Source organism: Choristoneura fumiferana, chromosome 7 (assembly GCF_025370935.1).
Source record: "Choristoneura fumiferana chromosome 7, NRCan_CFum_1, whole genome shotgun sequence".
Taxonomy (NCBI): domain Eukaryota; kingdom Metazoa; phylum Arthropoda; class Insecta; order Lepidoptera; family Tortricidae; genus Choristoneura; species Choristoneura fumiferana.
Genome location: NC_133478.1, coordinates 17,764,991 through 17,790,428, shown reverse-complemented (window position 1 = coordinate 17,790,428; position 25,438 = coordinate 17,764,991). Strand labels below are relative to the sequence as shown.

Genomic DNA, 25,438 nt, shown 5'->3' with positions numbered 1-25,438 from the left:
GTCTGTACTGGCCCGTAGAAACTCGATGCATCGAGCCGGGGACAGGGCGCATGGCGCTCATTGGGGGAGGCCTATGTCCAGCAGTGGACTGCTGCAGGATGATGATGATTATCCTCGGCTCCACGCATCCAGCTGATGATGCATGCGAAGACCGAATGAGCAAAAAGAAGTCCTTCAGATGGAGTCGGAACCAAAAAATGATGGCAGACTTGTCTTACTATTTTGTATCATTCGAGAATCATACTGACATCAGTTCAACAAGCACATGTGTCCGGCACACTAAAAAAAAAACAAAAATCAAAATAATTTTTTTATTGCTCTCTGAAAATTTTACACTGTCACTATAAAACAACGGCTAATATATAGATTTAAAAGTGGTTTTATCCAGTGTTACGGTATGTCAAACAGAGTTTAGATAGAGGTAATTACGCAGCTGTGTAACTTTATTTGGAAAATGTCCAGCTGTGGCGAGAATTGGTCCCGGCTGTGCCAATTTACGATGTTACTCTGACCTAGTCTAAAATTTATGGAGATAACAAAAATGGCGGAGTTCTAGGTCTTTAATATAGACATAAAATTACCGTTTTTATTTTATGACTTTGATACCTTACTATGGTAATTTCTCATGGTATATAAATGGGTAGAATAGCTAAAAAACATTATTGCCTGTAAACGTCGGTATATATGTATAATTAGCTGCATAATAATAATGCGTGTTATAATGTGCATGTATATTTAAATAAATGAAACACAGTAATTAACAGAATTCGTGAAATTCATTATGAATTGTTTTTGTTAGCGTTTATGTGTTAAATTAAGTGCCGAGACGATAAGCAAAGCAAAAAAGTACTAGCATTAAATTTAAACAACAAGCAATAATTATCTGCCAGAGTCCTTTTAAAAGAGGAAAATATCCACCTCATTTTTAACCTTATCAGCAATTATTAACTAATGGCTTTTAAACAAGTTTACCATATCATCCCATCACTACTACACTCTAAGTGCATCACTATCCACAGTCCGAAAAAGAACTCGCTGCCGCCACGACGGACGGTGAATTATTTTAAAAAATAACCGCGGAAATATACTAGACACCATTATAGGTCGATAACGTGTTGTAGTATTGAATTAAATGATTCTAAAGTGTCGCTCATTTAATTCGGCTATTAATCTAAATAACTTCAGTTTGAGTTCGCCCTTGAAAGTGAAAAGTGAAGTGCAATAAATATTCCATTTAAATATCTGTAAAAATATGTGACACTTTGTTGAATATAGCAATCTCCCTTCATGCACAAGGGTCCCGACAATCTGTGTGGAATTAAAATGCGTAATTAATTCAAAATTAGAATTTTGATTTAAGAATACATTGAAGAATAACTTTCAACCCAACACCATTTTGAACTGGCCAGTACTGTTTAATATCGCAGTGATAGGTAACTGGCCACTTTCTTTTCTCTTCATCGAAAAGAAAAACAGGTGTAGACACAATTAAAAAAAACACATTCAACCTTCGATGTAAAAATGGGTTGTAAGCTGACGAAGCTGGCAGCATCAGAGTTGGCGGAGGACGCCTTCCACCGCCCCCCACCACCCGCAGACCCTCGATGCCCGCTCACCACGAAGCAGCAGTACTGCATGCTGGCATCCTGGAAGGGGATCTACCGGCAGATTGAGAAGACTGGCATCATATTGTTCGTCAAGTAAGTCCAAGTAGACTTGTACCTGTGTTCCTGTTATTTTAAGGAGGGTCTCTTCTCTGTCTGGAAATGTCCAGCTAGCTGTCGAACCTGCCTATTAGCAATATTGTAATTACTAATGCAAAGATCCTCCCGTGAAGCAACAGCCGACGAAATTACTGGCACTTGAGGTATCCCATCTTAGGCCTCTAGGTTGGCAACGCATCTGCAATCCCCTGGTATTGCAGGTGTCTATGGGCGGTGGTGATCTCTTACCATCAGGAGACCCACTTGCTCGTTTGCCATCCAGTCGAATAAAAAATAATAAAAAAAGAACAAAGATGATACGACTACCGTAACACTAACTAGTGCTGTCTACTCCCAATGAACGCCAAAGCATATGTCCAATTACTGTGCACAGACTTCCTATCAAAATGGGCGCCGGGCTTGTTCTGTAATTGTACTCGTAGTTGTGTTGTAGTGTATGCGATCTTCACGATCTCGTTGTGGAACAAAGGTCTTCCCCTTAAAACGCCACAATGAACGATAACTCGCCACTTGCAGCCACCCGTTGATCGTAACTCTCGTGATGTCAGTCCACTTTACTAGTGGGAGGCCACGAACTCTTCGCTTTCGAGAGAAGATAAAGAAGAACGTGTGCGTAGTAAATTTCAATGCACATTGCATGAATGTTAGCCCAGGTCTTTAAACCAATAACTTGTGCCTGACATGACAAATTTTAGGTAGAACTTAGCCTAGAGTAGCGATACCTACGATAGGTTATATTATTATACGATAGATATATACCTATTTAATATTCCAAACAATCTCTCTATCATCCATCAGCATAACAATAACAGATCGATTCTCAGATTAATTCTAGCTGTCATCTGTATTTTTTTCAGAACATTCAACCATATTCAAAATAATGCTAGATAAAATTTTGAAACCAAAATGGCTGCTAAGTGCGGTATCGCTTTAGAGTCTATTAATACGGACCTTAGCTGTTACGGATCTCAATTTGTTTCGACTCTATTCCGATAGCTAACCGATATTTATTAGTTAAACAAGAGAAAATAAACCGCGTGAAGTGGCTAGCTTGCGTGGGTGGGCTCCATCCATTTCTGCAAAATATTGTTATACAATGGGTTATTTTTGATTTCCGTTAACTACCTATGAGAGAATATTCTACATGTCAAATAAAGACATTAGTGGTCCAACTATTACTGTTTAAAAGAGAATAAAAACCAAATTGATATAACGGATATGCGCGGTAAACAGTAAAAAAAAAGTTCTTCATTTACGGCGTTTTTTAGTCAGTAACTAAAATGTTTTAATTCATACATATTTAGCAAAATAACGTTAAAAAAGTGAGTTGTGTATGTTATTCTTATGTGTCACATCAAGTTTGTGAACCTTACAATTTGACCTTATTATTTTAGGTTTGTACAAAGAGTTAATTACCAAGTAGTGTCTATCCGTGGACTGAGCCGTCTGTCGAAGTTAACGGAAAGCAAGAAAAACACAATGCAGATTTGAATTCGACTTGGGATGTACCTAATGTACCTTCTAACTCGCTACACCCTTCACCCGGTCGTTGTCGTTGTTGTTAAGGATCAAAAGCGAACCATCTTGACGAGTTTCTTGTGGAAATAGTAAAGTCATTTCCGCCTTGTCTTCCAGCGCAGTGTTGGATTCTGGAGTAAGTGTTGGCAATAGAGAGCGCTGACCACTCTCATCTGGTCCCTTTGCGCCTTTTACGATACCCATGGGAAGAGATGAATTCGTTATATACTAAAACACAGTTCATGTAATTAGGTGGTTAATTTATTGAATAATTAGTTACATCCTAAGAGAGTACAATAAAGAGTCTACAATGAGGTGGTTGCTTACAAGTTGAATTTCCAAAAAAAAAAACAAAAATCAATGTATGAGCTATCAGAACGTAATTGAATAAAATAGGGATCATTTTCACTTACTTTATTTTCTTTTCAGTTTACTTTGCTAACCAAACAACTTATCTCCTGTTTCTGTAAGGCCAAAGATCAAAGTACCGATTTTATATGTATGTGTACTGATAAAATATGAGATTTATCCAAATATGAAGGTAGGGAACACATACCCCATGTTTCCTGTTGTGGCTTTGTGCACTCTAGCGGATCGGATCGTGTTTCATGAAACTTATTCCGAATCATTACACGATAGTTTAGTACGTATATTGATCGCTGTAAATGGTTACCTACTTATAGTACTTTTCGGTTAGCTTGGGTACGGTGACATTTGCTTTTTTTCCATTCCACGCCATTAATGTTTCAGGCACATATTTTATAAAAAAATATACTTGAATCTTAAAAGAACAAAAAAAAACGTATCTCCATGTAGCTTAAAATATTTCGTAATAATAAACACAAATCACTTAAAAATATAATATTTTGTTATAAAATTAAAAAGATAAATTTTAATCTCGTCAACTTTCATCGCGTAAGACGGAACTCAACAAAAAAAAAAGAACTTGACTTTGCTTATCGACCGAATCGATTCAACAATCTTGTCAAATCGTTTGACTCGCATCATCTGTTAATTAGTACGAGAGCGAAGGTCCTTAAAAAAGTCTTTGTTTCGAGTGTTTCGTATTGTTCGATGTTTTCAACTGTTACTTTGTTATTTAATTTTGTTATTAAGGTTTTTGGTAATTTTTTTACCGTTATTGGTTTTGATATAGTGAAAAAGAAGACCGCATGGTCTGTGAGATCCCGATAGACAAGCAAAAACACTTGCTACGCGGGCGAAGCCGCAGGCAATAACTAGTTAAAAATATAAACTAGGTATCACTAATAAAATCGATTACACACCTTAGCATATTTAATCGCGAATCGCAATAAATCGATTCTAATTTACATTGTCACATCCCTTTAATTGCTTAATGACATGTGTCACCGTACCCATCCTATCCGAAAAGTACAGTAGGTTGTAAGTACAGTCACCAGCACCAATATCTGACACAAAAAGCGTGCATAAATATCTGACACGACTCTATTTCTAGGGCCGGAAGGACGTGTCAGATATTTTTGCATGCTCCGCAGTGGCAGATAATAATGCTGGTGACTGTACCCTGAAATGTATGTAACAGGCACCTAAACTTAATTTTAAGTTTAAAACTCTAGTATTCGATCCCTTAATAGTTTTTACAAATTTATTTTTTGGGTTTATGTAGCTCTAGATTTATTTATTTCCATTCATTCAACATCCAATTTCAGGCTACGAGCTCGACGTGGACTCAGACTAAGAGATATACATAGATAGGTAAGAGATATTTGAATTTGAATCTGGTAGGGTTAACGTAGGTAAATTATAGGTTTAGGTATGTAGTAAACGTACGAATTACGATCTGCGGGAGACTGCTTTTAGAAGCTGGATGCATTGAGCCGAGGACAGGGCGCTATGGCGCTCATTTGGGGAGACCTATGTTCAGCAGTGGACTGTTATATGCTGATGATGATGACAATAATATTTCATTTGAACTTGCCCCGACACACTGCCGCAAACTTATCTCTTAAATTACACTGAGGAAAACCGCTTCCAAAGCACTGACTCATAAGTCGCAAACTGGCAACTAACGTAACACTTAATTGCGTTACTATTTGCTCTTCGCTCTGTCAATACTCGAAGCGACGGTAATCTCGAATGGTTTGGTGTTCGGCAATGCGAGAATATATTTATACCAGTACTTACATATTATGGTATCATAAATTGTTCTTAAACAGATTGGGGGGTTACTATGATTTTCAGACGCTTTCGAATATGTTTGAAGTAGGTATTGCGTGAAACCATTTAGATAAATAAGTCGGTAAAAATATAATTCGGAATAGAGAATGTGTCTCAAGGGAACCTGTTTACCAGATCTTCATTATATATTCATTATTTTTACAAGCCTTTATTTAAATTAACGTTTGTATCCTGCTTTGCAAATAATTTTTCGGCCACTTCCTGGTATTCGATTGAGTTGAAATTTAGTATCTATATATGTAAACCCGATGGTCCGGCCAGGATCGTCTCCGCAAACTGAACTATTTAACTATTAATGGTAGCAAAATATAGTTTGGATGTCAATGAGATGTACAACCAACAAAACGTACTGCAGTCATCAAAAAAAGCTTGAATTATATATTTTTTAACAAAATCTTATTTTTTGTGTACAATTTTCATTTTTTTAGCCTATGCCTTGCTACTGGGAAAACTTCTTTCTTCATTAAGATTGGTTTTTTGGAATCTTTTTGTATTTTTTATTTCAATTACAAATTTTTACAAATATACAAAAAGATTCCAAAAAACCAATCTTAATTTGATTGCTGTACATTTAAGTAAGTACATTTTGTTAGTATTACGACATAAAAATAACTAGCTGGCTCACTACACTATTCCCCAATATCGCCATTTTAACAACGATAAAACGCCTGACCCCAAAACGCTACGCTATTTTTATTTCAGTTACAACTTTTACAATATGATAAGCGATTTATTTTATTACAGTACTGACTTAGCAGAAAAACGCTCTTAATCACAGAATAAAAGAATGTCTTCATGAGACTGCTCCATATGACTAAGAAACCATAGATTTATACCTAGCTCAGTCCGTAACGAAGTAACTGTTCAATAATAGCCCTTCTCCAGGCAGGTGGGATAAAAAATAGGTTATTATATTTAGCAGAGATGGTGGTTCACTTGTCTCCGTTTCCGTCTTCTTTAAAAAAACATAAATGTCACAAATAAATGTTTTTCTTTCTTTCTTTCTCCTAAAAAGGACATCATTTCATTGGTGAATTGGAGAACACAAAAAGGTGTTTTCTATTCACAGCGGGAGAGGAAAAATTACCTATTACATCGATTGTGGAATTCTTTCTACAATTGATGTAATTTTTTTCACTTCACGGTAACATTATAATGTTTTATTCTTTTGCGATTCTCACTCATGACTATTATATTTTGGATAAGATAAGTAATAAGATAACATTAATATCTATTCCTTATAAGTTCGTGCTCACAATTAACTAATTGTGTAGCTTTTTAAGGTTCGTAAATAGTTAATAACTCTACTGCATATTTTTAAATAAGACTGTCGACAAACGTGTGCGTCCTGCAATGGGAAAATTGGCACGGCGCAGCTATTAGAACAGATTCCGAGATTTTTACTGTCGTATTTGGCAGCTGTCATATTCATAATATTCCTCGAAAAAGCGGGTACATTACGATTGAAATCATCCGATTGACAATTATATTATGAATTCAAATTCAAATTCAAATGATTTATTCAGTAAATAGGCCGCAATGGGCACTTTTACACGTCATTTTTTTAAACTACCAGCGCTTTCGGAAGACCATCATTGCCAAGAAACTTGGCAGAAAGTCATTTTTTCATAAAAATATAATTACAAATAAAATACTTAAAAACTATATTATACAATTAAAGAAAAAAAATACAAAATAAAATAAAAATAATAATACAGGGATATATGGGGTCCCTTAGTTACAAAACTAAACACTAACTATATATACGTTCAGTGGAAGTGTAGAATGCTTCCACCGTCATAAATTTTAAAATAATAATAACAATAATTTAGTTCTGAAATATACATTTCAGGTCAAGTAACCATTAAGCTTTTGGATTTCGAAGGCAAGTTCACGTCTGCCGCCGAATGATTCGATAGCCCCGCAATAGAATTAAGATGTCATTTTGACTATGTATTGCAAACCGAGATTGTTGAGCCACTCACCACTGTTCATAATTTAGCCGAGTTATAAATACCTGTCCCACTGGTATTATAAATACGAAAGTGTATAAGTCTGTTTGTTTGTTACCCCATCACGCTCTAAACCGCTAGTCATTAATGAACCAGAATAGCATTACACGGCCAAATTACGAACACGGCAAATTTTATAAGAATAATTTGAAAGAAAATAAACTATATTTAAAAGCATTGAATCGTATTTAACTAAGGAATAATTACCAAAGGCTGCACTATTTCCCACCGCTACTTAATTGCTTGCATGATTGATAAGTTGATAACCGACATTGATATACGTAATGTGCAGTTCAATTATTAGAAGGAATCTAATTGATAGCATACGAAGCATACCTACCATATTGGATATCGGTTTGGAATTTATAAAGCCGTTGACTATCGATCCAATTGGTGAAATTAGTGGTAACGACAACGCATTTTCCCAGTTGGTTATTAAACTATAAATAGTAATAGGTAATAAGAAACAATGATCGAAAAGTATTTTCGACAGTTAAAGTTACCGCAGCATACATCACAATTTCTCTATCATTCGTTTATATAATTTATCAAATTAATAAATGAAATTCAATTTAATCAGATTTAATTGAAAATTAATCAATTAAACTTAATTCAAACAGAATTACGTTAAAATTTATCGGAATAGGTTCAAATTAATCGGAATTATTCTAAAATTATTCATGATTCATTCAAAACAATTAATCATTCAAAAATTATAACGCTAAAATGACAAATGGATGACAGCTGAAAAAATACACGAACTTTGATAAAGAAATATACTGATTCGGAAGTAAATTAAAGGAAAAGAATAATATTATTTTATCAGACATATGTAACTACTTGGTTACATAATATACACATATATACACAGATAAGGCTGTCAAAATCAAAATTGGTGTGTACCTAAACGGTACAATTTTGTAGAGATTAGATTTAATAATATAATTATCAATACGAAACAGGCTTTACTCAAAAAAGATAGGATAAGATAGATACTTTTACGTTCCAATTGTATAACGATAACACAAAATGTGCTGTGTTACTTTTGTATTTGAGAATTTCGGCGGCCTTGGCTATAAACCTTCTTACCTTTAGAATGAAACCGACACAATAGCACTGTCCCAAACATCCAAAAAACCAAATGCAAAGCTCCCAGAATATCAACACAAATTTAATCGAACAAAAATAGAAATAAAAGACCTTCACTAAATTCGCCGAGACGAAATACTTAAGAGCCATGTGAAAGCAATTTTATATATTATCTTTGGACCGCCATAGCCAAATACAAATGGGCTGGCAATGAAAGAGATGGGCACCGACGATGGATTAGTAATGTCAATTGATAACAAGCATTACGTCATAAGAAAATCAGGGCAAGTACGAGTCGGATTCGTGCACCTAGGGTTCGGCACAAATTTGTAAGTATCTATAAATATCCAGTGTTGGCAAAGCCAGTTGTAAGAACTTGTACTTGTACAGCCTACTGAGGTACTAAGTTATGACAGTATCCCTTTCAAAAACATACCAATGCAACGCAACCGCAGTCCTAATAATGTAATAATGCTGCAGGTGTCCATGGGCGGCAGTGATCACTAACCATCAGGTGACCATTGCAGTATGCTCGTTTGCTAGCTATTATGTAAAAAAATATCGGCTAACATATAACCTGTGACAGATAGACTTAGACGGACAGCAAAGTGACAATAATAGGGTTCTCGTTTCTCGGTTTGTCGGTTATTTTTAATCTTGAATAGATATGATATACAATACAATACAAAGACTCTTTATTGTACACCAGACATAGTAAGCGATGCAGAAAACAGATACACAGAGAAAAAATTACAAGGCGAGCAATAGGCGGCCTTATCGCGTAAGAGCGATCTCTTTCAAGCAACCTTTATATTTATTATTATTAAAAAAAAAAATAACTTATATTATACATATAACACGTTAATATATTCAGTATTATAAATGAAGCTTATCTCTACATATCGTCACCACTTAAAAAAAAACTATTACCTCAAAATAGATAATTTTTCTGAGTGAACCTTATGAACATTACGTCAAGGTTCAATTTTGTTGACATATTGATTTTAGATATGAAATTTTTTCAAAGTATATAGTGACGATATATTTCTTTCCTCAAATCGTGCAGATGATGAGTGATGTTGTAAATAAAGTACGTTAAAATTGTGACTAAAGCGATCTAAATAATATATTATGTATATCGGCAAAACATGATTGATCTTACACTTTAATAGAAACATTTTTTTATTTTGATCTAATTAGATTTGTATTTTTATGTAATTTTAATCATTTGATTTGATTTCATTTATTTGACACTAGCTTTTGCCCGCGACTTCGCTCGCGCAGAACTAGTATGTAGCTGAAAACTTTTTGATCCCACAGGAACCATACATTATTTCGGGATAAAAAGAAGCCTATTATGTTAATCCAGGGCATATTTTACCTGTTACCTTTTTTAAGAGTAACAAACATCCATCCATACAAACTTTCGCGTTTATAATATTATAAACAGTAAGAAGTAAGTAGAAATACTTTAAGAAGTAAGATAGGTATTTAATTTAAATCGTTTCAGTTTTTAAACGTGAAGATGTAAAAGGCATGTATAGTTTCGCTTTATAATATTAGTAAGAATACGAAAATGTTATAGCGTATTGTGGGGAAGGTATCTGTGACAGTTGGGTTTGTGTGACACCACCTACGTAGATTTATATGGAAGTGGAGAACGGTGGGTTTCATGCAGCATGAAAACACATGTATGTCATACAGACGTAGCTGTCTTGCTCGTATAGTTACGTAGCAGCAAGGCAAATGGTTGAATTTCATTGATAAACCTTCTCAAATTACGCGTCAGTTATTCGAAAGCGATTCAAAAGTGACTTCTAAACGAGAACGAATAGTTTCCTGTCTTAATTAATATGCGAATCTGCTTCGCTGATAATTGGATACGTCCTGGGTACGACTTCCGTTCAAAGTCAAAGTGAAAGCGAAAATATGAAAAAGAAATTAATTTTTGGTCCTTCTGTTGAGGGAGATTAAAATTTAACACAATACCGAAACAATATTAAGGTGGAACCACGAAAATATTCCAAGTGTCATACCGCGAACAAAGCAAAAGAGACTATTAAATTTAAAACGTATGTCATCAACATACACTATCCAGAATTTTACTTCATTCCGGTTGATTAAAGTCTGCCTTAGATCGTAAAAATGGGTGAGATGAGACGTTTTAGAATTTTAGGTACAGGGAGTTTTGGTAGCAGCAGACAGTAGACAAAAGGCGCAATAATGACGCTGGATGGCAAGCTTTATTCAGCCGATTATGCCGTGAATGGCAGCCTTACTAATTAATAAAGCTTAAGCTTATTGTACCTGTGGTTATGAAAATGTGGTGCTTGAGTATTATGTTCGAAGTTTCTATTCAATTTTGACAAAGCCTCATGATAAGCTGGTGAAAGGTACTGTCGCCGAATTTAGATTAAAAGCCACTATAAAACCTTGTAACAATTCGCTGTAAAATTAAAAATATTATTGCTAACAATAATATTACGTTTTGTTATTGTCGGTAAGGCGTAATCAATTTAATTTAATTTTTAAGTGTTTTTAGAGTTCCGTACCTCAAAAGGAAAAACGGAACCCTTATACTCGTAGGATCACTTTTTGTCCATCTGTCTGTCAAGGACATAGGATGGTTTTTATCCCGGAAAATTGCATATTTCCTCCGGGATAGCGATAAACAAATACTACGCGGATGAAGTAGCGGGAAAAGGCTAGTTAAACTTCAAATTGAAAGAAAATCTTGGCTAGAGCTAGAAGTACCTACAAGAAATGCGAAAAGCAAACAAAGACTTAGGGGCTGTTTCACCATCCATTGACGGTTAAATGTGATGCCGTCTCCGTCTATTTGAACAAAACAAATAGAGACAGAAACAGCCCCTTACTATTTAATGGTGGTTGTTAGATTTTATGGGTGACTTTCTCAACACTAAATTTTTATTTTTTGACGCATATAGGCACAGCACGCTACACAGCGCGTGGACGGCGACGCACCTGGCCGGTTTCACTGAATAAATGGATTATTGCAATTAAAATTTACTTATAGCGTTCATTGTACCTCCAGTTTCAATGAAAAACCATAACAGTTAGGTAGTTTGTTAAAAATAAAATACGCCTTCTTTCGTGTTGCTATAACAAGTCAATCGTGATCTATGTGTGTGCGTAAACACTTGGATTAAAAAGCATAAATCTTTTGATGAAGCCGTTAAAAATGAGTCACGTTCTCTGGAAACATTTACAAATAAGTTATTTGTGAAGACGGACGGACATTCTTTGCCTCTCGTAACTTCAACATGTTTCTGCCTTCTACTTCCTATGGCTCTCCATTTCTGGAGGTCTGCTGTCAGCTCTGCGAACTGTTTTAAAATAATAGTAAGCAAAATATTTTCGTCCATTCACGTATGTTGCGAAGCCAGAACCTCTTTTTTCTCCCAGCACGCCTCTTTCCCTCCAATTTGTCCATCATTATTAATCGCAGCAGTTGGTATTTTTTTGTGTCACCTGTTGATCAGTTTAAAGTCAGTGCCTAGCACAGTAGGTAGTAAGTGAAGGTACTGGCTCGTGCTGAGGCTCGGAGTTTAAACAGATCAATAACCTACGGCCATGATGTTGAGAGTTTCGGGAATTCAGGGAATAGTCGCGAGCAACAGCTAATCCTACTTCCTACTATATAATAATTATAAATGTGAAAGTTTGTGAAGATGTTTGGAGGTGTGGATGTTTAGATGTTTGTTACTGAATCACGCAATAACGGCTGAACGGATTTACATGAAACTTGGCATACAGATAAACAAAGATCTGCATTGAGACATGGAATACTTGATATTCCGGTAATGCGTTCCCGTGGGACAATATTTTAAGTTCAAACAAGAATAGAGGGCGCTGTCTAAGAACGGTGACCTTACATACGATGACGTCTTAACTTCGTTTGCAATCAATAGATGGGTTTGTGCAAACGAACGTTGTCCTTTCAAATTGCTACCGTATCCTTTTTCAGCCCAAACTCTAAGACATTTATTTATTGCTATGGTATGTACCTAACAAGAATCGTGTAAATAAAATGTTGTTGTGTGTTGTCGTTTTATATTTAAAAAATTGCACGGGCAACAACAACAGTTTGCAACAACAACAGTTTAGTTAAGTTTTAGTTTTAGTTTAGTTTAGTTAAGACGGCATTAAGCTAATTATAATGTGGGCGAAGCCGCGGGTTAAGGCTAGTGTGTTTAATAAAAAAATATACAAAAGTATAAACAGACGGACGCTATTCCAAAAGTGCTGAAAAGCAAAAGCAAAAGTGGCCAATATTTTTGCTGTCAAATAGCTAACCGCATTTTATAGGCTACACTTGAGTTGAGCGATACTATGTAGGTAGTAAAAACATTGCCCTTACTATATATACTCTTGGAATAATGTTTTCGATCACAGTTGCCCGATTATTTTTTAAGAAGAATGTTTTGAAAGATCATTACTTATTTTAGCAAGCAATTTGGTTCACATGACTAGCTGTACCCTGGTTTTGCTTCCTAAACCATAAGATTAAATTTTCTTTTATTAGTATGAAAATGAAAATAAAAAAGTTTATTCGACACACACATGATAAATACAAAATTTGCAAAAAGAGTGAAAATACAAAATATGAAATAAAATATAAAATAATATAACAATCGTTTTCTCAGCATAAATTCTGACTCTTGAGTCACCGCTGGTCATCTGGGGAGACCAATCACATTGGCAATAGAGAGCACTGCTGCCTATTCTCACATCAGACCCCTTGGTCGCCTTTTACTACACCCACGGGAAGAGATGGGTCCATTTCTTCAACAAAGAACATATCCAAACTCCAATTCAATAGAATCTGACAATCCTGTAGACACTTCCAGCCTACTAATATAAACACCGGGCTGCCTAAGGCTTTGTGATGTGACTATTATTCTTTTTTCATTCCTTTTAGATGATAATTGCAACAACAGGACATATATATCAAGTGTGCCCACGATAGGGTGTCTTAAATGGTTACCTAATGATTCGCCGACTATTTTTAGGCAGATTATTGATTGGCAGACAACGTTTCGCCGAGTAACGGTACGCCAATGAATTTGTACGCAGATGTATTGTTTCGCAGACTAACGTTTCGTAACTCAACCTCTAGCAGACTATTTACTTGGCATATGAGTCAGTAAGCGGAACAACTATTCACAGAAATTCGTTTAGCCTATTAATCACTACACATTTTGCACATTTGGTCGAACAACCTTTCGCTTTTGTAACGGTTGAACTATTATTCAGTGCGCATATCAACTTTTCGCATCTTTTCGTTTCGCATGGGGAATGGCATTCAATACCGCGAATATGTGTGGATTACACTATGGCTTATTGGCATTTTTACACGCCGTGCTGACCGCGCATTCTTTATGATTTTTTATGTACCCTCACAAGTTTCAAAGTATAACGCAAGTAATAACGTATTTTTGACCATAATTTCTATTTATTTTATATTGGAGTTTAAACAAACCATTCGGTTCTGGCACTCCGCCGGCCGCTACCGCGGCACGCTCGCTTCGCTCGCTCGGCTCGTGCGTTGTTGGTCGCAATTCTACCTAACACTCCTCCTCGCTGACGCTCGTCGTCGCACCTAACTACATTTTGATAACAGCTAGTATATATTGTCAACTCAGTAAAATCCTACCTGTCTTTTGGCCGATTTTATTCTACGCAGATTACGAAACAAAAATCACTGAACATTAAATGTACTTAACAATATGAATGCCATGTGATAACTCTGCTTATCGTGTCTCGACGAACAGTTGTTCGGTAACTGAAACAATTACGAAACAAACAATCGCTAAACGTAAATCTGCTTATCGCTATTCTTCCTACCGACTACTCGGCGAACGAATAATAGGCGTAATGAAATTATACCAAACGTTGCTCGGCCAAAAGAAAAATCTGCCAATAGTTATCTGCGAAACGAAAATCTGCGTAATGAAACTCGGCAAAACGACAGGTCACCGTCTTAAATATGTAGAAAATTGACAGATTCTATTGAATTGTACTTTACAACAAAGCAACATGGAAATTATCTTCAATTCGGGCAAGTCGGGCATTCAAGTCGGGGCAGATATTTGTATGAAAATACGAATGTTTGTTCTCGGGTCTTGGGTGTTTAATATGTATTTAAGTATTATCTATCTATAATTATATTTATCCGTTGCTTAGTACCATAACACAAGCTTTGCTAAGCTTACTTTGGGAGTACTTAGGTCAATTGGTGTGAATTGTCCGTGATAATTATTATTATTATTATATTAAATCCACGCATTTGGCGATGCGAAAACTCAGCTATTTAATAATTTTATCACAATAGCACGTGAACGATTTTGGCACAAATTGAAATACCTGTTCTTAATTTATTCTCATTTCAGTTCAGTTCATTGATTCAATTTGAAACGGATATCGCTCGGAAGGAAAAGGCGATATCCAATGATATTAAAATTTTAATGTACCTACTATGGACCATTGCTAGCACGAAATGGCTATTCATGAAATCGTGTTCATTGTGATTGGTCAGAAATGGTCTATGAATTGCGATGGTGCTTTTAATTTAGATCGTTATTTTTTATATATCTTTTTGATGAAACTTCAAAATGAATCTATGTGATATTATATATATAAATCAAGCTTGACAATGCGTCATTATCGAATAGAAAATCAATTATTAAGCTATATATTTAATATTAATGTAGTTATAAAGTTTACAATTGAACATTAGATATTACATAGATTTTTCAATAAATCAGTAAAAAATGAATTTTTTTAACTACCGATATCTATTTTTCATAACGCTGAACATTGACTTTATTATTATATATTTATATTCTCAAAATATACTGTAAAGGCTCATAATTAAGAATTTATCCACCTTGTAATCCGTATCTTGTGTATTTAAATTCAAATAGGTACATACATCGCTTTACTATTATTTAAGTACCTAGTACAACGTTTTGCTGAATGACGTAAAATTTTCTATTCTGTGCTTAATCTTTAATCTTAGCGTTCAAAAACTATTAGAAAAGCCAAAATTGTGTGCATAATCAATATTATATTCCGAAATATGGTTCGTCGATTCGAACAAACAATGCGGGGCTAAATTCAGTACTCTATATATTTATTTTAAATGTTATTCTATCACATGTTTGTTGATTTTGTGCATATCCTATTTAATTGAAAATCGTAAAAACTCATGTAGACTTCAGACACTTTATATTTTTTTATAATTCTCAACATTTGAACTTATTAGGGAAATTATTGATGAAATTTACTTTGATCAAAACAACGAAATTACGACTTTCCTTCCGTTTTCTAACAAACGTGGATGGTAGGCCGCTTGTAGGCGTCCGTTGTGTTTACGGACAACGCACCGTGCGGTGTTTCAGGTCTTGGTCGCCGACACGTACCCGGTGCATGTACACACATGGAGAGTCAGATAAATTGAAAAAGTTTTTCAGTTTCGGGTCCCCACGGACCAATGAGTTTCAACAGCAAAAGCTGCAAATATGAAGTTTTTTGCCAGATCCCATGAAATTTGGCAAGGTTGTTTTTTTTAATGCAACGTGAATGTAGACCACGATGTATTTTTTGGGAATCCCAACGGAAAGTTTTTGTTTTTTACTCCTTCACACTAAAACGGCTGGACATATTTTGTATATCATATGTACATAGCTGGACGTCTGGAATAACACATAAGGTACTTTTTATCTCGAAATCCCCATGGGATTGGGATAAAAACCTTGAATGTCATTTTGGGGAATTCTTATGAGAATTTCAATTCAATAGGTAACAACTCATTTTTGAAAGATTTGTAGGTTTATTCATTTAAAATATAATTTTTAATACAGAGCTGTATCCATATTAATATTATAAATGCGAAAGTATGTGTGTTTGTGTGTCCGACTTTCACGTAGAAAGGGATTGACGTGACTTTTGGCATAGAGATAGTTTATGGGCCAGAGAGTGCAAAGGCTTCTGTTTATCCCCGAAAGATGCACAGTTCCCGAGGGAACGGCGCGCGTTATCAGAATTCCACGCTGGCGAAGCCGCGGGCAAAAGCTAGTAAATATTATAAGAGAAAAAAAGATGGCTGCTGCCGAATTAGTTGAAAACTAAACCCATGACGTTTTTCGTTTTGCCCAGAGGTCCTACTCCGAAAATTCGAAAATCGAAGTACCGTCCCTCTCACTCTCGTATAAAATAGTATAACTGTCAGAGGGACGGAACGACACGAACTTTTTTCGAATTTCGGAGTATATCCGCTGAATTTCTTGCCTATATTAGGTACCATAATATTTTGCGTCATAAAGTTCCTAGTTCACGATAAAGTTTTTTCGTGATTAAAATCTATTCGTGATAAAGATTTTCGTGATAAGTCTATTCGTGATATAGTTTTCGTGATAAAGATTTTTCGTGATAGTTTTTTCGTGATAAAGTCATTCGTGAAAAAGTTTTTCGTGATTGAGTACTGACACGATGGAATGAATTGAATGTTCGGTTCGAACATGCCTAATGGTATTAACGCGTGCGTAGCTGCATGTTAACACTAGTATAGAATATTTGCCGCATATTGCGGACTCTTGCAATGCGCGTGGCCGGATCTAGCCGGTTTTTAAATCTGTCAGAATCAGAAATATGCTTGATAATGAATCCGTGGCTGTGGCTCAGCCGTCAAGTCATTAAGGTGGAGTGTCACCGCCACGCCCGTGCTGCCACACCATTAGGTACACATGACAAGGGTTTGCTCCGGTATGCTAATATGGGAAATTGGAAGGTTTTCCTTGGTAACAAATGTTTTTAGGCGTTGTTTACATTTGCTATTTGGTATTTTAAGCTTGGTATAGTGTATGTTACGATGTTATGGCTGGTAATTTTAGAGAGGGTTTCTTATTTACAAAGGTACTATATTACAGTGTGTGGTGGTGCTAATCTGCACGAGGTCCCCATAGACTATCTTATTCTGCGAAGAGGCCTGCAGGGCTACTACGAAACTCGAAACTCGAAGTTTGTGTCGTGCGGTCCCTCTGGCACTTATACTATTTAATACGAGAGCAAGAGGGACGGTACGATACGAACTTCGAGTTCCGAGTTTCGTAGTAGCCCTGCTGTGCACAGCAGAGGGACGTACAAGTGATACGGTGGAAGACTTACACGCACTTGCGAAGCAATTTAATTGCAGGTGGTAGGACCCTGTGCAAGGTCCGCCCGGATTGCTACCACCATCTTGCTCACTAATCCTGCCGTGAAGCAGCAGTGCTTGCACTGTTGTGTTTCGGCGTCTAAGAAGCCGCGAATCCCACCCATCTTAGGCTCTAACGCATCTGCAACCCTGGTGTTGCAGGTGTCTATGGGCGGTGCTGATCTCTTACCATCAGGAGACCCACTTGCTCGTTCGCCATCCAGTCGAATAAAAAAAAAAGTTTTTGGCTTCGAGATATGTCGATGATTTAAATCAATCAAATCAAATCAGGTCACATCCACCCACTGCTGGATTTTAAATTCATTGTTATATAAAAAAGTTGAAATAAGTCATTCATCATCATCATCATCATCCCAGCCTATTTACGTCCCACTGCTGGGCACAGGCCTCTTCTCAGAATGAGAGGGCTTGGGCAGTAGTTCCCACGCGGGCACAGTGCGGATTGGGAACTTCACACATACCGTTGAATTACTTCACAGGTGTGTGCAGGTTTCCTCACGATGTTTTCCTTTACCGTAAAGCTCGTGGTAAATTTCAAATGTAATTTCGCACATGAATTTCGAAAAACTCAGAGGTGTGGGCCGGGGTTTGAACCTACGAACCTCTGCTTGAGAGGCGATAGGTCAAACCACTAGGCCACCACGGCTTACAAATAAGTCATTATTATTATTATTATATGAAATGACGACATCTTCTGACCTCTTTTGACATCTGCATATGTATATATCTGTGTGTGCATATGTTCATTATGTAACGTTATTGATAATAAATGATTCTGATTCTGATTTTATAGTAGGTAGGTATACAGTGTCTTACCGGCAATCAGGCTTTTTATAAGAGAGCTTAAAGTAACGTATTTCTGTAACTTAAGCATGATAAAAATTTAATTAATAAACTAAAATTCAGACTTTGTTAACTTTCTAACAAGATTATAATTGCCAGCAATGTACAGCAAAGTAAATTGACAAGTAAGTGTAAATGACAGTCGCCAGATACAATACAATACAAATACTCTTCATTGTACAACAGAAATAGTAAAGCGATACAGAAAACAGATACATAGAGAAAAAAAATATAAGGTAAGCAATAGGCGGCCTTATCGCTTAAGAGCGATCTCTTCCAGGCAACCACCTACTAGGCAGATACCTACTTTGATTAAGATTATTACTTATCAATGTACTTGCGTGGGAACAACGGCTCAAGCCCGCTTATTGTGAGAGGAGGCCTGCAGTGGGGACGTAAATAGACCGAAATGATGATGATGACTACCTATATCCTCCTAAGTCCTCGCGTACTTTATAAAGGACTAATTAACACTAAGAATAACGGCCGAATGTACTTTATAAAGTACAAATTGTTCATTGAATAAAGAATTCTAAGAATTTTGAAATAATGTCTAAAATAACAAAGTCGGTCACGGCCGGACCAACGTCTAGGTCATAAACGCTAAGTTTGTTAAAAAATGGCAGGACTCAAGAGGCTATTTAGTAAACTGGGCCTTACGAGGTTAAAACTACAAAATGACTCTGACTTGGACCGAAAAAACGCCGCATGAATAAATCATTGTCTTCCAAAATCAGGCTGCCAGTGCAGCCAAATGATTGCCAATGGTATGGCATTGACAGTAATTAAAATGCACGTCGCAGCCATCAAAGGGGAGGCAGTGATTGCGAATTCACTACCATGGAAATGTCTGAGTATTATTTTGCAGTAACGTTTACCCGCGGCGACTTTAATGTATTCATCATCATCATCACCATCATCATCATCATAGCAGCATGTATATGTCCGACTGCAGGGCACTGGGTTCTCAGAATGAGAGGGCTTAGGCCGTAGTTCCCACCCGGACCCAGTGCGGATTGGAAACTACACACAAACCATTAAATTGCTTTGCAGGTTTGTGTAGGTTTACTCACGATGTTCTCTTCACCGTAAAGCTCGCGACAAATCTCTAATGTAATTTAATTTGAACCCACGATCCTCAGCTTAAGAGGCGATAGGTCAAACAACTAGGCCACAGCTTTTCTGTTATGTATTGACAAGCCAATATAATGGCTCTTTTCATAAAACTCTGTACGGAATGTAGCCCGTTATATTTGCTCCTCAGCGTATACAAATAAATTTCTAATGTCCTCAGGTGTGTCTGTCCTTCTTCTTATAAGTAGGCACTCTAAATATACAACAAATCAAATTGCGGTCACTTGTGCTAGCCGCAGTAGTGCCCTAGAGGGATGTTAGCTTTCATTCCTAGGCATCCAGCCGGCTGTTGCAACACGCCGCATAATTGACTGCACTTCACCCTCGAGCTATTCGTTAAGATAGCAGACGTGCAGCGTCCACTATGCAAATGCCATCGCTGCATGTGCCATCGTTCTCATTGGGGTGTGTCAAAGAATATTTTCATTCAATTTCAATAGTAAATATTTTTGTTCAACGTTCGTTTTTAGGGTTCCGTAGCCAAAATGGCCATAACGGAACCCTTATAGTTTCGCCATGTCTGTCTGTCTGTCCGTCCGCGGCTTTGCTCAGGGACTATCAATGCTAGAAAACTGTAATTTTGCACGTATATATATGTAAACTATGCCGACAAAATGGTACAATAAAAAAATCAAAAATATATTTTTTTAGAGTACCTCCCATAGACTTAAAGTGGGGGTGATTTTTTTTTCTCATCCAATCTTGTAGTGTGGGGTATCGTTGGATAGGTCTTCATCTCATCATCTTCATCATTCTTCTCTTCATTAGGGGGTTGCTAAAACGATTTTTCGATTCAGTGATTTGTTTGCAAAATATTCAATTTTAAAGTGCAATTTTCATTAAAATCGAGTGTCCCCCCCTCTAAAATCTAAACCGGTGGGTGGAAAAAATTGAAAAAATTCAGGATGGTAGTAAGTACATCAAACTTACAAGGAAAACTATAACGATTAAGTTTCCAAGAGAATTATTAGTAGTTTAAAGTAAATAGCAGCCTAGGGTATAAAATATACCCAAACTTGGAATATTCCGTACAAAATACAAAATCCTTAGAAAAATATTACTTAATTTTTCGTAATGGCTACGGAACCCTATTTCGGGCGTGTCCAACACGCTCTTGGCCGGTTTTTTTTAAACGTTGACCTGACACACGTTGTAACAAAATATAAAGTCAACGTAACATCTTGCATTCATAATGATGTATTGCCAAGCCAAAACATAGACGTATTTATTTTATTAGCTTGGTATGTAACGGAATCTTTGAACCTGATTTTCACCTCCTTTAAAAAGATGGATTTATTTCAAACTTTGCACACTTATCAAGAACCGATGGCAATACAATATTTTGGTAAGAACTTTAAAAAAAATGCCGAATTAGTGTCATTAATTAATTTATTTCTACAATTTTTTCCATGAAAAGGTTCGGACAGAAATATGAAAAAGAATACACCTAAGTCATTTTCTCAAAATCTGTTTCGTAAATTCCAGATTATTCGAAGAAAACAAAGAGCTCCTGGCCCTCTTCACAAAATTCAGCGAACTGCACACAGCGGAGCACCAGCTCAGTTCCACGGAGCTGGCGGAACACGCCAGTAAAGTCATGCACACCCTGGACGAGGGTGTGAAGGCTCTGAGAGACGTGGATGGCTTCATGACCTACGTCCGCCATGTGGGTGCCACGCATCATCAGGTCGATGGGTTCCAGGCCAGCAACTTTTGGGTGAGAATGTAATATTTAGCCACGGTAAGCGCTCCAGCAGACCTACTACGAAACTCGAAGTTCGTGTCGTGCGGTCCCTCTGACACTTATACTATTTAATACGAAACTGAGACGGACGGTACGATACGAACTTCGAGTTTTGAGTTTCGTAGTAGCCCTGCAGACCCGTGGCCCAGTGGTGGATCCGACATCTCACATTCACTGTCTCTGTTTTGTTAATCTGCAAAAAAATAATTTGTTGGTAAATTTAGTAAATATTTTTTTTAGCTATTCATTATTATCATTATATCAGCCCAATGAAGTCTGATAGACATAGGCCTCCCCCAATGGGTTCCACGAGGTTCCACGGTTGGTGCTGCTCTGCCCCTATTCAACTGGTTCCTGGGATCAACTGCAGTGTGAAAAGCGATCAAGTTATTCGATTGGGTTGAGCGCGATAATATTATAGAAAAAAAAAAGTTTAAAGTTTTCTATATAGAAAACTTATTTATTTTGAAGAAAATCTTGGATTTCGTTGGTTAAACTTGAAAGCTACTAATTAAAAGAAAAATCGCAGTAGTAGTTATACTTGTTTTACTCTTATAAATACCTACTAATTAAAAGGTTTATTCGTATCCACGAAACGGGCTTGCGGTGGGTTTTGGGTAGCAGGAAAAAGCACAGTCAGTGTAGGCAATTACCACACAAAAACCACGCCCGATGGCTCCTAATTAACTCTACCCTTTTTTGTTCAGCATTCTGTTCCGAGCTCTATTCTTAGGTAAGTAATTCGTAGCTTTTACTAACAGATTTTGCCTTCAAGTATTTAACTTGCAAGGTTTGTTCGGATCAAATCTTGCAAGATAATCTTCTAGTGATCAGTCATGACATATGGTGCCGAGACGTGGACAGTCACGGTTGGGCTGGTCCACAAATTTTTTTAGCGAGCTACGGAAAGGGCTATATGCTCGGAATTTCTCTGAAGGATCGAATTCGGAACTAGGAGATCCGACACAGAACTAAAGTCATCGACATAGCACACCGGATAAGCAAACTGAAGTGGCAGTGGGCCGGCCATATCAGCCGAAGAACCGATAACCGCTGGGGCAAACGAGTTCTTGAGTGGAGATCGCGAATCGGCAAGCGTGGCGTGGGACGCCCTCAGACTAGGTGGAGCGATGATCTTCGCAGGTTAGCTGGCAAGAACTGGATGAGACTGGCCGAAGATCGTGCTCAGTGGCGTGCAACTGGAGAGGCCTACGTCCAGCGGTGGACTAAGATAGGCCGTTGATGATGAGATCAGCACGAGAAATGAAATGGCATTTAATTTTCTTGTAGGATTCTAGAGCAGTTCACAGAGCCTAAGACCCAGAGTCCAGGGAGGCTTTAACCTCTCGAAAATATTACTTGATTTTTTCGAAACGGCTACGGTACGGAACCCTATCTTGGGCGTATCCGACACTCTCTTGCCCGGTTTTATCTTTAGCTCGGCGGTAAAGTTGTAGTCAAGTTTTTATTAATCTGTAATAAATTCTGTGTATAAATTACAAACAAACTTTGTGCAAACAACGATCGCTGTTTGTGATCGCAAACAAAAAGTTCACGAAGTCTCCTCAAATGCGGGTACATTGTGGTTACACAAATTCGCTCTTCTCGATTTTGGTTGAGTTTCATTAATTGTATTTTAAAGACATTAATTTTATTTTTGCGTTTCCAAAGCTAAACGTTTGTAAAACAAGAACAATCGGAACAACTGTATCACTTGCTTCAAAAGTAAAAAAATAACTCATTATGATCTCTTCGTTGTTTCTATACTATGAATACGGCAGCTAAGAATTGTTTCTAAGTCGAAAGGCACTGAGTGACCGGAGTGAACAAATGTACGAATGAGTGAGCGAAGGAGATAACTCAATCACTTTGATGTTTCTGCTCTGATACCAGAACCTTTCAAGGCTAATGCACTTCTCCATTTCTCTTTGTGAACTTTGTGCACTTTTGTGAAAAACGAAGGGAAAGACATTGAATTATATTTGCGTTAATAAAGTACCTTTACCTGTTTAGAAGGGAGATAATAAAACGAGGGTACTACTTTCGTTGATGCTGTCACATTTTTTAAGTTAAATGCCTGGATATGGCAACAATTTCACGTGAAGAAACTCACTTCCTTTTTCGTCTGTTTTCTACTTTTTTCTGTTGTATGAACTCTATCTTTCTGTCTTCCAAATAGAAGTACGGCAGTATAACCTGGAACACTGACATCTAGTGCTCAGCGTTGCGTGAGCGTTTTCTCTGTTCATTGCGCGGTCGAGATGCTAACCACACGGTGGTTACCTAGCAGCTCACGCAATGAATAGAAAAAACACTATTTTTTTATAGTTATCATGAGACACTTGACACCAATTGACCTAGTCCCAAACTAAGCAAAGCTTGTACTATGGATACTAGGCAACGGTAACACATACTTATATGTATAGATAAATTCACACTTAAATACATATTAAACATCCATGACCCGAGAACAAAAATTCGTATTATTCATACAAATATCTGCCCCGGCCGGGAATCGAACCCGGGACCTCAAGCTTTGTAGTCAGGTTCTCTAACCACTTAGCCATCCGGTCGTCGGTCGATGCCGCTTGCGCGTAGTAATGGTAAAAGGTCATGAAAGGAACAGCTATTGGCTGTTTTTCTAATTTAAAATTTATCTGTTCGCAGAAAATCGAGCAGCCGTTCCTGGAGGCAGCAAAGACGACTCTGGGCGAACGCTACACACCAAACATTGAGAACATATACAAACTGACCATCAGATTCATATTAGAGAACCTAGTCAAAGGCTATGAAGACGCTGCTCCCAGTAAAGGGCAAACAGAAATAGATTTAAACAAATAATTTGTTAGGAACATTAATATAATGGTTCGTTGATCATGTCTTTCCACAATTGACTTGTCGTTCATTATACGAATACCTAAATAGGACATGTAGTGTAGAATATGGACACATCTTCTAAATTGCTACATTCATAATAGAAAGGCAATCTTCGGGTGACGATAACCTCATGATGACTTTTTTCGGGAAATAATGTGGTGGTTTTCCCTTCAGGCCGCAAAGGGCTCCTTTATGTCTCTTTTCTTAAACTACCAGCGCTTCCGGAAAGACCATCATTGCCACAAAGAATGCGCCGTAAGGTTTTTTTTTCGAAATAAAAATATTTTAGAATTATTTTAGCCAGCAAATAAAAGTAAATTAGAAAGATATAGATAAAAATAAAAATTACAGGGACGAAGAGGGTCCCCTGGTTCAGTACCTTACTCTAAACATCTTATAGGTGATATCATATAAGGGGATATTCAACAAAAAATATTATGAATGTTGCTAGTAAAGTAAAAGGTGTGCTTTCTTCATTCATACGCTTGCGAATTGCTTTTAAGTTATTTCTGTAGCAATATTTTTCCTTAGGTATAAATGATTTCGAATGTGATCTTTGTAAAAGTGTCTAAAGTAACGTAAGCCACGAGGTTGGTATCGACGACGTTCGTTGAGAAATTTCGTTAAAGTCTTGTATATTGTGTGTAAAAAGAAATATAATGTAACCTAAAAAAAACAGTATTTATTATTGAGCATAATATTATTACCCGACTGCGAAGAAGGAGGGTTATTTCTTGAATATGTGTACAAAGGTGAACGTAATAATAAGCCTGTACTTTTGTATGTTATTTTTAATGGTAGGCTGTATAACAAGTGCACAAAACGTGCCATTTTACTAAAGACGTTTATATAACCCGAGCTACGACAGTTAAATCGAGGGTAAAATGAGTTTTATGAACAAATTGTACACTCGACTTTTCACTTCGATTGTGAGGAAATAAAACAGCAATAGCGCAAATAAATGTTCACATTCTGCCTTTTACTTTTCATGGTGACATGATTATATATTTAAATATGTATTTTATAAAATGTTATTTGT

General features: G+C 36.8%; 1 protein-coding gene across 1 annotated transcript; it reads left to right on the top strand.

Moving 5' to 3' along the window:
• The first annotated feature begins 998 nt into the window (after positions 1-998).
• LOC141429453 (neuroglobin-like) lies at positions 999-25,390 on the top strand. Its single transcript, XM_074089761.1, has 3 exons — positions 999-1,700; positions 21,264-21,495; positions 24,190-25,390. Exons 1-3 carry the CDS (start codon positions 1,522-1,524, stop codon positions 24,361-24,363), a joined length of 585 nt encoding a protein of 194 aa, XP_073945862.1. The 5' UTR covers positions 999-1,521; the 3' UTR covers positions 24,364-25,390.
• Positions 25,391-25,438: the final 48 nt, after the last annotated feature.